Source organism: Vicia villosa, unplaced genomic scaffold (assembly GCF_029867415.1).
Source record: "Vicia villosa cultivar HV-30 ecotype Madison, WI unplaced genomic scaffold, Vvil1.0 ctg.003025F_1_1, whole genome shotgun sequence".
NCBI lineage: Eukaryota > Viridiplantae > Streptophyta > Magnoliopsida > Fabales > Fabaceae > Vicia > Vicia villosa.
Genome location: NW_026706095.1, coordinates 182,181 through 194,895, shown reverse-complemented (window position 1 = coordinate 194,895; position 12,715 = coordinate 182,181). Strand labels below are relative to the sequence as shown.

At 35.0% G+C, this 12,715-nt stretch overlaps 1 protein-coding gene across 1 annotated transcript; it reads right to left on the bottom strand.

Annotated features, from left to right (window-relative positions):
• Positions 1 to 4,255: 4,255 nt before the first annotated feature.
• On the bottom strand, positions 4,256 to 10,899 carry LOC131640274 (TMV resistance protein N-like). The gene is made up of 6 exons (XM_058910682.1): positions 10,292 to 10,899; positions 8,475 to 9,585; positions 8,024 to 8,323; positions 6,989 to 7,930; positions 6,205 to 6,762; positions 4,256 to 6,093 (listed from the first exon to the last, which is right to left on the bottom strand). Exons 1-6 carry the CDS (start codon positions 10,771 to 10,773, stop codon positions 5,077 to 5,079), a joined length of 4,410 nt encoding a protein of 1,469 aa, XP_058766665.1. The 5' UTR covers positions 10,774 to 10,899; the 3' UTR covers positions 4,256 to 5,076.
• Between the last annotated feature and the right edge of the window lie 1,816 nt (positions 10,900 to 12,715).

Genomic DNA, 12,715 nt, shown 5'->3' with positions numbered 1-12,715 from the left:
ATCCTACTAATTCAAGGACTAGACTCTAACAATTTGGTGCTTTCACTACTCTTACTCACCTCCACCTACAACGAGGCCACCAACCAATGTCTAACGACTTGATGACCTTTATGCAAAAGTAGACACCATCATCGAACAACTTTCCACCCTCATTACAACACCCCCACTACCTTCACTTCAAACACCACAATTCCGACACCACCACTCACCACACCCCGTATGAAACTCGATGTTCCCAAATTCGACGAAACTGATGCACCTGGATGGATCTTCAAAATATAACAGTTTTTTTACTATCACCAAACACCAGAGGAAGAAAGATTCATCGTCGCCTCTTTTTACATGGATGGACCAACTCTTAGTTGGTATCTTTGGATGTTCCTCAATGGTTTAATCACTAATTGGGTCAGATTCTTACAAGCCTTGGAAGCCCGTTTTGCATAGTTATACTAGGACAACCCTTTTAGTTCCCTTTTTAAGCTTGTGCATCGTTCCTCAATCTTTTCTCCTCATCTGCTTCATCTCTAGACTCTCATCGGAGATTCGTCAAAAGGTTCAAGCCCTTCTACCATTTCCATTAACCCAAACAACAACATTGGCCAAATTAAACTCCAAGAAGACAAAATCGAAGAACACTGTCGTTCCTTCAAACCCAAAACCCAGTCTGCAAATGCTCCATCCTCCAACCCTACACCACTTCAAAACATACCACATTCACTTCCTCTACTACCCACACCTACCACAAATTGATCCAACTACATAATCTATCATCGGAAGAAAAGGCTTCATGTAAAGAAAAAGGTTTATGTTACAACTGCGATGAAACCTTTACCCCTCAACAAAAGTGTAAAGGACGTTTTTTCCTCCATACAACAGAAGACCTACCCGATCCCAACTTAAAAATCATGAACATCACCCCGACTCCTTTGATTTCAAACCCACCACCACACTGAGCGAAAATTCCACTGATGCCTAAATTAGCCTCCAAGCACTTTCCGGATACACCGTTGCTTCCACATTCCGCCTTAGGTTGATGGGGGTAGCACTTACAATTTCGTCCAATATCACATAGCACGATTCTTAGAGCCCCCTTTTGTCCTTACTACCAACCTCAAAGTTATGGTTGGTAATGATGCCAACCTAGAATGTAACGCGACTATGTGTTGTTGTCCCTTTATCACTACATTCATAGACTTTTTTGGTTGATTTCTACGTTCTCCCTCTCTATGGAGCTGGTGTTGTTTTTAGGGCCCCATGGCTCCAATCTATTGTGCCGGTTCTAATCGGCTGCACAAATCTAAGCCTTTCTTTTACACACCACAAAAAAAACGACATCCTCACAGCTAAAATTCCAACCCAACTTTTTCAACTTCGGCCCACCAAGTAAAAAGACTGATTCAAACCCACTCCACAACAAATATATTTTGAATCCAAGTTATCACACCCAAACCCATAACCTGAAACCAACAACACAACACCTTATCCCTGAGATTCACTTTCTACTTCTCCATTTTTCAACCTTATTCAATTTACCTTCTCAACTTTCACCCCCTAGACAATGACCACCACATTAACCTCCTTCGCAACTCAATTCTAATAAACCCTCGTCCATATATATATATATAGGAGGGATCAAATTACACCCGAAGAGTTACACCACGAGTTACACTCGTTCAATAACTACATCTCGAAATAATATTTTTTAAATTCAACCGTTGGATTGAAACATAATATCATATAGATCATACCTATAAAGTTTGAGCTTAATCTATAATGATTTACTATATCATCAAGATATCCAAAGATTAACGTCAAAATGAGCTTTCCTATAACGTTAATTTTGATGTTATTCAATGACATAGTAAATCATTATAGATTAAGCTCAAACTTTATAGGAATGATCTATATGATATTATGTTTCAATACAACGGTTGAATTTAAAAAATATTATTTCGAGATATAGTTATTGAACGAGTGTAACTCGTGGTGTAACTCTTCGGGTGTAATTTGATCCCTCCTCATATATATATATATATATATATATATATATATATATATATATATATATATATATATATATATATATATATATATATATATATATATATATATATATATATATATATATATATATATATATATATATATATATATATATATATATATATATATATATATATATAGGGGACGACTCAAGTGAGAACACTTGGTTATTATGAGAAATGAGAACAATGAATCACGACCATTAAATTTTGATTTTGTTGATTTTAATGGACTGGATTGGTTTCTCTTTCTATATTGATTTAAAATAAATATTAAGGATCATAGAAAGAGAAACCAATCCAATCCATTAAAATCAACAAAATCAAAATTTAATGGTCGTGATTCATTGTTCTCATTTCTCATAATAACCCAGTGTTCTCACTTGAGTCGTCCCCTATATATATATATATATATATATATATATATATATATATATATATATATATATATATATATATATATATATGTATATATATATATATATATATGTATATATATATATATATATGTATATATATATATATGTATATATATATAAAGGACATATCATATGAGAATGACATTCTTATGTAAGAACATGAGAATGAATCTGAACCATTAGATTTTAAAATAAATGGTTTAGATTATGTGTCAATCTTTTTTCTCTCTCCTCCATTATTAAAATAAATGATGGATGAGAGAGAAAAAAACAATGACACATAATCTCCACCATTTATTTTAAAATTTAATGGTTCAGATTCATTCTCACATTCTCATATAACTTACCCATTCTCATAAGATATGTCCTATATATATATATATATATATATATATATATATATATATATATAATATATATATATATATATATATATATATATATATATATATATATACTTATTTCTAGAAAAATAAGATCGAACTCCAAATCCAAAACATGCTTGACAACAAACTCATCCAACACATTGAAAGCCCTTGTATCTATTCCTAACACCCTTGCATCTTTCTCTTGTTTAAAGAACAACTTCTTGAGTGTAATTCATGTCAAATTACATCTCCTTTTTGTCACACTTTGTTTGTGTAATTTTGTTGAGAGAAACTAGAGAAAGAGAGTTGATCAATCTTGTAATGATTCAATTTTGATCAAGCTCATAATAAACATCAAGAATCAAGATCCATTTAACCTAGAAACTTGATAGAACCTCTGAGTGTATTCTTCATTCACCGACATCAAATTCCTTATTGATATCTTGTGAATTAGAGTATGTGTGAGTAACAGAGAGAGAGAGAGAGAGAGAGAGAGAGAGAGAGAGAGAGAGAGAGAGAGAGAGAGAGAGAGAGAGAGAGAGAGAGAGAGAGAGAGAGAGAGAGAGAGAGAGAGAGAGAGAGAGAGAGAGAGAGAGAGAGAGAGAGAGAGAGAGAGAGAGAGAGAGAGAGAATCATTTGGCACTGCTCATCATCTTCAACCTTAGTCCTAATCCAATATTATGGACCCTCATCTCTAAAGATTGAGTGTTTGAGGGAGACTAGTGGTACAGTAGGGTATCTAATGTTTTTGTGTGTAATCAAAATGCTTATATCAAACCTATGAAATAGTATAAGATCATGATTATTTTCCGATGGTTTTAACACCATTAAAAATTGGAGTAGGCAAAACGAGGACGAACGTCAAACCACTATATATCTTTGTGTACCTTTCTGTCTTCCCCTTGTCTCCTTTAATTTTCTGTATTCATTACTATAGTTATTGCATCATTGCATCGTTTGTATGTCATTTATATTAGATCTTGTGTATAGAGATTTCATGTGTAAGCATAGGTCTGCGATGCATCAAATCTATTGGATCATCATAAATCCAATTATGTTTTGAATGAATTTCTATGTAAAGGTTTTTAAATCGCTTTGTTTAAAGCAACTTTGATTATCTAGTAATTGATTTGCATTATAAAGAATCATGCCTTTAGTGATATCTTGTAGTATTCTTATTGAATTAATTCATTGAGATGCCTTCAAACTCTCTTTGCATTGTGTTTTGCTTCTATTTTAAAATCTCTTGATTTCGTTTTATGGGACCTAAAATATTTTTGAAATCGTCTTTTTAAAGATTGGTCTATTCAACCACCCCTTCTAGACCTTTTGTGTCGATATTCCCACCAAACAACCACGACTATAGAGTAATTGCATTGGTGTAGTCCATTTAAGACCCTATTGATTTCCTTTTTAGAAGCTTGTAGTTTTCATGTCAGATTTTGTTGATCAGCATTCATGTAATTTGACGCTCATGTTGGAATAAACCTAAAGCACTCATTCACACAAGCACATAAATGATGCACACGGGTTTGCTTTAGCTTTGTTCTTTCACACACACTTTGCACCTTTGATTAGAATGAACGAATGGAAGAGATGAAGATTGAGAAGAGAGAATGAAACACACTTGCACTACTTTTCAATGATCAAAATTCAAGAGTATATATGGTTGGTACTTGCATTACAAGGCACCAATAAAACTCTAACTAACTACACTTCTCTAACAGTCATAACTAACTAAACCAACTATTACTTGTATTCCAAGTAACTACAATTGAGACACTAACGAATTACACTCAACAACACACTAATCATAAAAGATCATATAAATGTTTTCTTGCTTTCTGCATGGAGATAAGCAGTCATAACAGAACAAATACCCGTATAAATTTTCCAAGAGTTGCTGGAAATTTTACAGCAGAATACTAGACTTGTCACTTGAGACCTAGTAGGGAGTTTAAATATCTGTGTGCACCGAATCATCTCTGTTTGAACAAGTTTCAGGAATTCCTCATTTTTGCATCTGAAGTAAGGAGTACTTCTCATCCTTTCTAATTTGTGAACCCTTCAGCCCTTAGCCATTAGCCAGTAATTCCTTGTTATGGAGTCTAGAATTGACAACTGTTAGCAAGGTGATAGCTTACCAAGAAACACACTGCAAAGCCAAATATTTTCTTTATTACATTAATTTCCTGGTCGTTCTTGATAGAATGGTTTGAAAAAAACATTGCATCCTACACATCATAGTCAAAAAAAGGTCTTTTTAATCTCATTAAACTGGCTGGTTAGACCAATAGACCAGATGGACTTGAGCCTATCCTGCTCCACTTCAGCGGCTTCACCCTCATGCTTTACCCAACAGCTCGTAGCCAGTAGATCGTCGGCTTCTTTTAGGAGTGCTCGAGCTTGCTCGTTGAGAGAAGCATAATTTGTTGAAAATGTTGAGAGTGATTTCTCTTGATTCTCGAGATTCAGCACAAGTTGTTCTAGGTCCCTTTCTTTCTTAGCTAGTTGCATTCTTAACGTTGAAATTTCTTCATCTGACTCCTTTTTCCTTCTATTTTCGGCCTTGATGCCCAAAGAAACCTTTTTTATTGAGCTTTTGAGCTCCTTCCTTTGACCCTTGCCTGCCATACTCTCCTGCTGAATTCTATCTAGATGCTTCTCAAAATCCTTCAGCTTGTTGACAGACTCAACAGTGGATTGGAATTCTTGGAATGATAAAAAGGACTTTCTCTTGAACTCTGCAATAGCCTCCTTCACCTCTAAACTCACCTTGGGGTGGCTACTTGTACTCAGTAGATCTAACAGATGATGAAGTCCATACTGTGTATCAGGATCACAAGAGAATTCAGATAAGTCCTTAGCCATTAACAGCTCCAATGAGTTAATAGCCTCTCTAATTGATCCAAGTGAAGCAACTCCAGAACTTGATGCAGCAGAAATGGTTTCCTCGGCACTAATACCGAGTCTTCTATCAACACGATCAAAGGGATCGTCTGAGTCAGAAGAGGATACTCCTTCCAGTTCAATATCATCACCCTCACGACAACTTTGAATGACAGGATGATCATTTGAAATTGTAGTAGGATGAACCTCGTCATCTTGAATCCTTTCTGAAGTTTCTCCGACTACATCCTCCAAAGACCTCTTAGCCGGAACTAATAGTTTAGAGGCCATATCTTTTTTTGCCACAGCGGCAATTGGAGGTCGAAGTTGGGCCTGGACCTTTGTCTGGTCTCTCCGAGGTCTCTCCTCAGTGTCCTGCAAAAATAAACAAAAACAAAAGAAATGTAAGAAATAGCTAATATATAAAAGAACTAGAGTGACATGGGATAGGGTAAAAGAGAAAAATAACTGGGAAGAAATTTTAACCTTAACTCCTTGTTGTGTCCCCTCCATTGAATTTGGATTCGAATTTGCATTTATCACTGTTTGTGGAGGTTTGGTGAAACAGAAATTTCCTGGATAGGTTGTTTCTCCAAATACATGTATTCCACTATAACTCACAACCTGTCTGATTGGCACCTCATCGTTGGTAATATGATCAACATATGAAACCTCTGCATGATTCCACTCATTATCTGAAAACACTATGTCCTCACTATCTTCAAAGTTTAGCAGAAGTACATGATCAGTAGCTATGATGAAGTTGTAAACCTTCTGACCGCCAATACACTGCTTATGGCCATTGATGAATACTCGGGGGCTAAAATTGACCGCGATAGGTTGCTCATTCCCCAGTCCAATTACAAGACAGAGAGAAATTGCAGGAAATTTGTTGTGAAACCAGAAAGAAAATGACCCTGCGATTTCTTGTTTTCTAACCACTCTTGAGACATGAGCCTTTTTCACACTTAAACAATGCCTGAACCACTCTGGAATTTTTTTTCCGGGGAAAACAAACATCTTGTTTCCAGCCTGCACTCCTCTCTGTCAGTCATAAGTTTCAAACTGTTACATGTTAACCAAACATTTTGCGACATAAATAGGAACTGATGCCAATTTGATGGGAACTGGTTTTACTGATCAAAATAGTGAAGACTTTCGATAGTGAAAAAAGTTAATATAAGATAAGGAGAGGACCTCGGCACATTCCGAACATCAGCACAAAGTCAATATAAATATTAAATTAAACTAAATAGGATAAGAAGAGGACCTGATTCATTAACATGTTTATACTCTGGGATGTTAATGCGGTGCAGTTTTTTGCAGAGAGCACGTCCAAGTTTTGTGGAAGCCGTGCAATTTCTTGAAGATACACACAGTCATCCAAAATCAGTTCTTTCAAAGAACAAGATTCTGCGGTGCATGCAGGAAGAACAGTGAGGTCCAAGCATTTCAAGGATGTGCATCCTTTCACAGAAAATGTTTCTAATTTCTTTGGAATCCCACTAATTTCTTGTAGATTACTGCAATTATCCAGCTTAAGGTTCCTCAGAAAGTTACATTCTTTGATCCATGAATGAACAGTTGTGAAATTGTTGCCTGATAGGTTTAAATCTTTGACATTGGAAAAAATGTTAAGACCTATTGGAAGGAAGTCATTGGATATATTGCAGTCAGTGAGAATAAGACGGTCCACATTTGAAGACTTGAGCGCCATTTCTTTACCTTTGTCCTGTCCCGATAACCACAACCCTTCACATTTTGAAACATGCATCAAACTTAGTTCTGACAACATGAAAATGCAGCTAGGTAACTGAACCATTCCACATATTTGTAGTTCCAACTTTCGAAGCCGGGTGAGGTTTTGAAATGAAAAAGGTAGTTCTTTAATCGGACTCCCCATTATATGAAGTTCTGTTATATTTTCCATTCTCCCCAATATTTCTGGGAAACTCTCAAGATTTGAGCAATGTGAAAGATTGAGTTGTTCGAGAGAGGTCAATATGATGGGTGGAAAAGTATTAAGATTCATGCAACTAGAACCATCCAATATCTTAAGACTTCCCAAATATCCAACTGACTCGTGAATTTTAGTTAAATTCTCACAATGTTTAAATGACAATTTTTCTAAATCCGGGAGACCAGATACATCAGGTATCTCAGTTATATACTCACTGTAGCTAAAATCCAAAATTCTCAAATATGCAAATGCCTGCAAGAACATAGTATAAATGAGCTATATAAATAATCATAGGAATTTGATGTGAATTCATAAACATACAACAATACACATGAACACACTTGCCTGGATTGGTTCACAAGGCTTTAAGCAGCTGTCAGGTAACTCGAGTATGCACAGTTTTCTTGGATGAAAATCACGTGGTAACGATGATGAAGCATATCCATGCCATTTCAAAACTCTTAAACTATTTGGAAGACGCGTGGGGCCTTTGTTAAAATGGCCATTTCTAATAATAAGAGTTTTGAGGTTTTTCATTTCCTTGAAGGCCTCTCCATCCCAATTTACTACTTCTCCTTTGGATCCTTTCATGTGTCCTTCATCTTTGGGAAAATCCAGAATTAACATGTGAGTTTTGCTAGTTCCCTTTTAAGGCAATCACAGTACATGAAGATATTAGGAATGAACATAACAGACAAATTGCGTATTAACTGACTGCATATTGTGAAAATAATAGTTCAATTACGAACCAATATTGTCAACAAAAATGTTGAGACAAATGAAAAATCAATCTTACCATGTTTTCTTCTAGAACTTGGACTACGTCTCCAAAGTTCCATAACCTACTGCGTTCATTGGGCTCTTTGGATTCTTGTCGCACAATTTCTTTACCCATGTCTTGTATCAGTTCATGTAATGCCACAAGACTATCATCAAGCTTTATGAGAGATCTTTCAATCAACAGCTCAATACCACGTCTCATTGATGAACCATGGTGAGCATGTAGTATATTTTCAACATCAGACAATTTATATCCTCCGAAGCAACAAGCAATGTCAAGAAAAACATCCCTGTCATCTTTATCCAAGGAATCAACGCTTACTCGTAGTATGTCCTGGATCTTTTTATCTGGAATTCTGTCATACCGATCTAATATGAGTTTGCATTCTTCTTCTCCTTTCCCAAACAGGTTGGAACCTACTACCTCCAAAGCCAGTGGGAGCCGAGAAGCGTAACACAATGCACGGTTTAAAATGTCGGTGTACTTTGGATCAGCTTTGTCAGTTTTGAAAGCATTCCAACTAAGCAATTCACAGGCTTCTTTGTCGTTCAGTTCCTCCACCTCATATAGTTTACTTTTAACCTCATAATGTGTTAGTAAATCTTTGTCCCGAGTTGTAATGATTACGATGCTACCAGAACCAAACCAATTAGGTGATCCAACAATAGCCTGTAACTGCTCTTTTTGGTCAACATCATCAAGAACCAAAAGAACCTTTTTATTGGAGAGCTTTTGTTCTATTATTGACATTCCATTCCGCACATTGCCCAACCTGATTTTCTTGTCTCCAAGTATCTCAGAAAGAACCGTCTCTTGGAGATTTAATAAGCCATATTTATGCGAACTCACTCTCACATCTTCAAGAAAACAACAAAAACCTTCAAACTTGTCACTAATCGAATTATATACTGATCGAGCAACAGTACTTTTACCAATTCCACCAATACCATGGATGCCTACCATGTGGAAATCTACATCATTCGACGGAATGTTGAGAAGTGAGTTTACTTTATCCACTCTAGACTCCAATCCAACAGGATAATTGGCAACATGTAAAAGTGTACGATTAATCTTGAGTGAGACTTCCTTAAATATACTGGAAATTAATTGATATTCATATACCTCCCTGCCTAACAAAAAAAAGTTGTGTGAAGTCAAGTTATTACTATTAGTAATCAAATGATTTGAGAAAAATGAGTGAAGAGAAGTTTGGAAGTTTGAAGGAGAATCATTTTGATAAAAGATAATGAATTGTGTGCATAATTATCCTATTTATAGAGTTCAATTGCACCAAATTAAACTACTAACTCCTACCAACGCTTAACTAATCCCTAACTACTAAACATTATAAAACAAGTCACATATAATGCATCATATCTAACTCCTTTCAAAAGACTTTTTACGGTTAAAATTAGAGTTTGACGTAACTCATCCCTACAAAATCTATCTTGTAAGGTGAGAATTTTTTGCACTTATAAACACATTGAGATCATGTATTGTCCAATGTGACACTCTTAACACAACTGTCACGCTCAGTACTGGATATTGGAAGATTTTAAATTAAGCCCTGATACCATGTTACAATCAAAGCTTGGCCTAACTCTTTCCAACAAAACCGACTTGTAAGGTGAGAATTGTCTCACTTATAAACTCATATTCAAGTTATATATTGTCCGATGAGACTCTTAACACACCTGTCACGCCCAGTACTGGACATTGGAGGATTTTAAACTAAGATCTAATATCGTGTTACAAATAGAGATTGGTCTAACTCTTCCCAACAAAATCGACATGTAAGGTGATGATTGCTCCTACTTAAAAAAAAAATATACCCATGTTTGAAATGAAAGCCTTTGAGATTAGCAGCTTTGTGTAGTGAAGTCCTCCATTTGTTAACCATCTCCAGGTCATCCTTAAACGCCTCCTCGTGCTTAGCCAGTGCTTCTCCGTAACTTCCTCTACCGTATCGAACATCAGAAGGATTCACTTTATAAAAAACAGGTAAAACCATTCGACCATTCTTCTTCTTCTTCTTCTCCTCATAGCAGTCTAGTATCTCGGTGAGTTCCTTCAAGCAAAACTTGGAAAAAGCATAGTTCTTAGAAAACACAACGATGGCGATCCTGGAATCTTTAATAGCCTTAACAAGTGATGAAGTTAATTCTTCACCTTTTGGAATATCGTGATCGTCAAAGAACGTTTGGATTCCTCTTTGATGAAGAGCAGTGTGGAGATTTCCGGTAAAACCATATCGCGTATCATCACCTCTGAAGCTCAGGAACACATCGTAGAAAAACGAAGCTTGCCCAGCCATTAAATACCGCTCTCCGAGTTTCAGTAACCTGGAAGTCAACGCAGCATGAAGAAGATTGATTGAAGCTCACGAGATACTGTCGAGACTATTACTAGTATCTTTTTTAGAACACAAATAACAATTATAATTTCAAAAAACAATTTTTTTTGAAAAATAAAATACTACCTTGTCCCTAATTATAAGATCATCTTGAATCTTTTCTTGTCAATTTTTATAAGACAATCTTCAAGTTTTAAAGTGCATTAATTTTTTTCTTCAAAAGCATCTATAATTTTACCACCTTTTTTATGCCATCAATAAATATGAATGTATGAAAATCAATTATTCTCTAAGGATAAATTTGTAAAATTATACAAATAATCAATAAATTTAGGGATAAATATACTTTACTCTCCTACTATATAAGCTAGATTCGGGTTACCTCTTTTAATTTTATTTTATTTTGATTATCCCCGGTAATTTTAGAATATCTCTGAAGCATGTAAAAATCAGGGGGTCAATCAAAAAAACTATTTTACAGGAGAGTAATAGGGGACAAAAATATAGAATTTTTATATCTCAAGGGAGTAATTCAAAAAGAAAAAATTAAAGGGGGTAAACTGAATTTCGCCTATATGGCGAAAGGTAACGTATATTTATACCATAAATTTAATACTCTAACCAACTTTCTTAATTAACGTAATTTTATTTACAAAGTCTTATATTTAGGGACGGAGGCAGTATATAATTATCGAGAAATTCTTATTCCACCCCATGCTTTTCCAGCGCACCACACAAAATTCCAAAAATGCCCCTCAAAACTAGAAATGCATTTCAGGTACCCACAAAAATAGACATTAATGTTGGAACTAACATGAAATATAACTACGGTTTAGGACCGTAAGTATACTTATGATTCGTTGTATGATAGACTCTTTTCTCTATCTGACTATTTCTCGTCCAAATATCCTATTCAGTGCATGTTTATGTGCTCGCTTTTAGTCAGATCCAAGGGAAACACACTTTACACTTGTTAAGAGAATCTTAAGGTATCTGGAGGGAACATCTAACCTTGGCTTTATGTGTAAGAAAACATCATAATACAAACTATCATGTTTCTGTGACGCAGACTATGCAGGAGATAGTAGAGAACGTAAAAGCACTTTGGAAACTCTCAGTTTCTGGGTAACAATCTCATATCTTGGTTAAGCAAAAGGAAATCAACCATTGCACTGTCAACTGCTGAAGCAGAATATATATCACTATCATTTTGCAACACTCAGATGCTCTTAATGAAAAGTCAACGTGAAGATTTTCATATATATGAAGTAACATTCCTATCTTTTGTGATAACACAACTACTATATGCCTAAGTAAGAATCCTATTTTGCATTCTAGAGCCAAACACATAGAAATCAAACATCATTTCATTAGAGACTATGTTCAGAAAGGGATTCTCAGTTTAAAATTTATTGATAAAGACCATCATGGGCTGATATCTTCACAAAACCCTTAGCTGAAGATAGATTTCTGCTCATTCTAAAACATTTGAAAATGAGACTCTGTCCAAAATAAATATCTTAATATGCGTTAGACTCTTTCTGTGAAAATTTTGATTTTGATATGTGCAAATAATTTCTTTCTTAATACTTCTACAAGTTAGAAGATGTCTTGATCAAAAATATCTTAATTAGTCAGAAACCTTTTGGTATTTTTGACTTTAAGAACATTAACTTGTGTCTTTTCAAACACATAGATATGATTTAGACTTTTGTCAATTTAAATTATAATACATCGTTTGAATAACACCTCGAGCAGTGGGAACTTCTTTTTGAGAATAGATAAAATCTTCAAGTTTTATTCCTATAAGTGGTATTTAAGAAAATGTTAAGACATTCTTTAGTTGAAATTAAATATTGTTAGCACGACATATCTACTTGTGTTTTTATTTTTGTCTTCTGGT

Bases quoted from the DNA above. Each gene is read 5' to 3' on its own strand.
- LOC131640274 (XM_058910682.1), bottom strand. From the start codon at position 10,773: ATGGCTGGGCAAGCTTCGTTTTTCTACGATGTGTTCCTGAGCTTCAGA. The intron at 9,586-10,291 runs GTATATTTTTTT...TTTGTTAGGCAG, and splicing joins GGCTTTCATTTCAAACATGG to GGAGGTATATGAATATCAAT. The intron at 6,763-6,988 runs GTCCTCTTCTTA...TATGACTGACAG, and splicing joins TAAACATGTTAATGAATCAG to AGAGGAGTGCAGGCTGGAAA.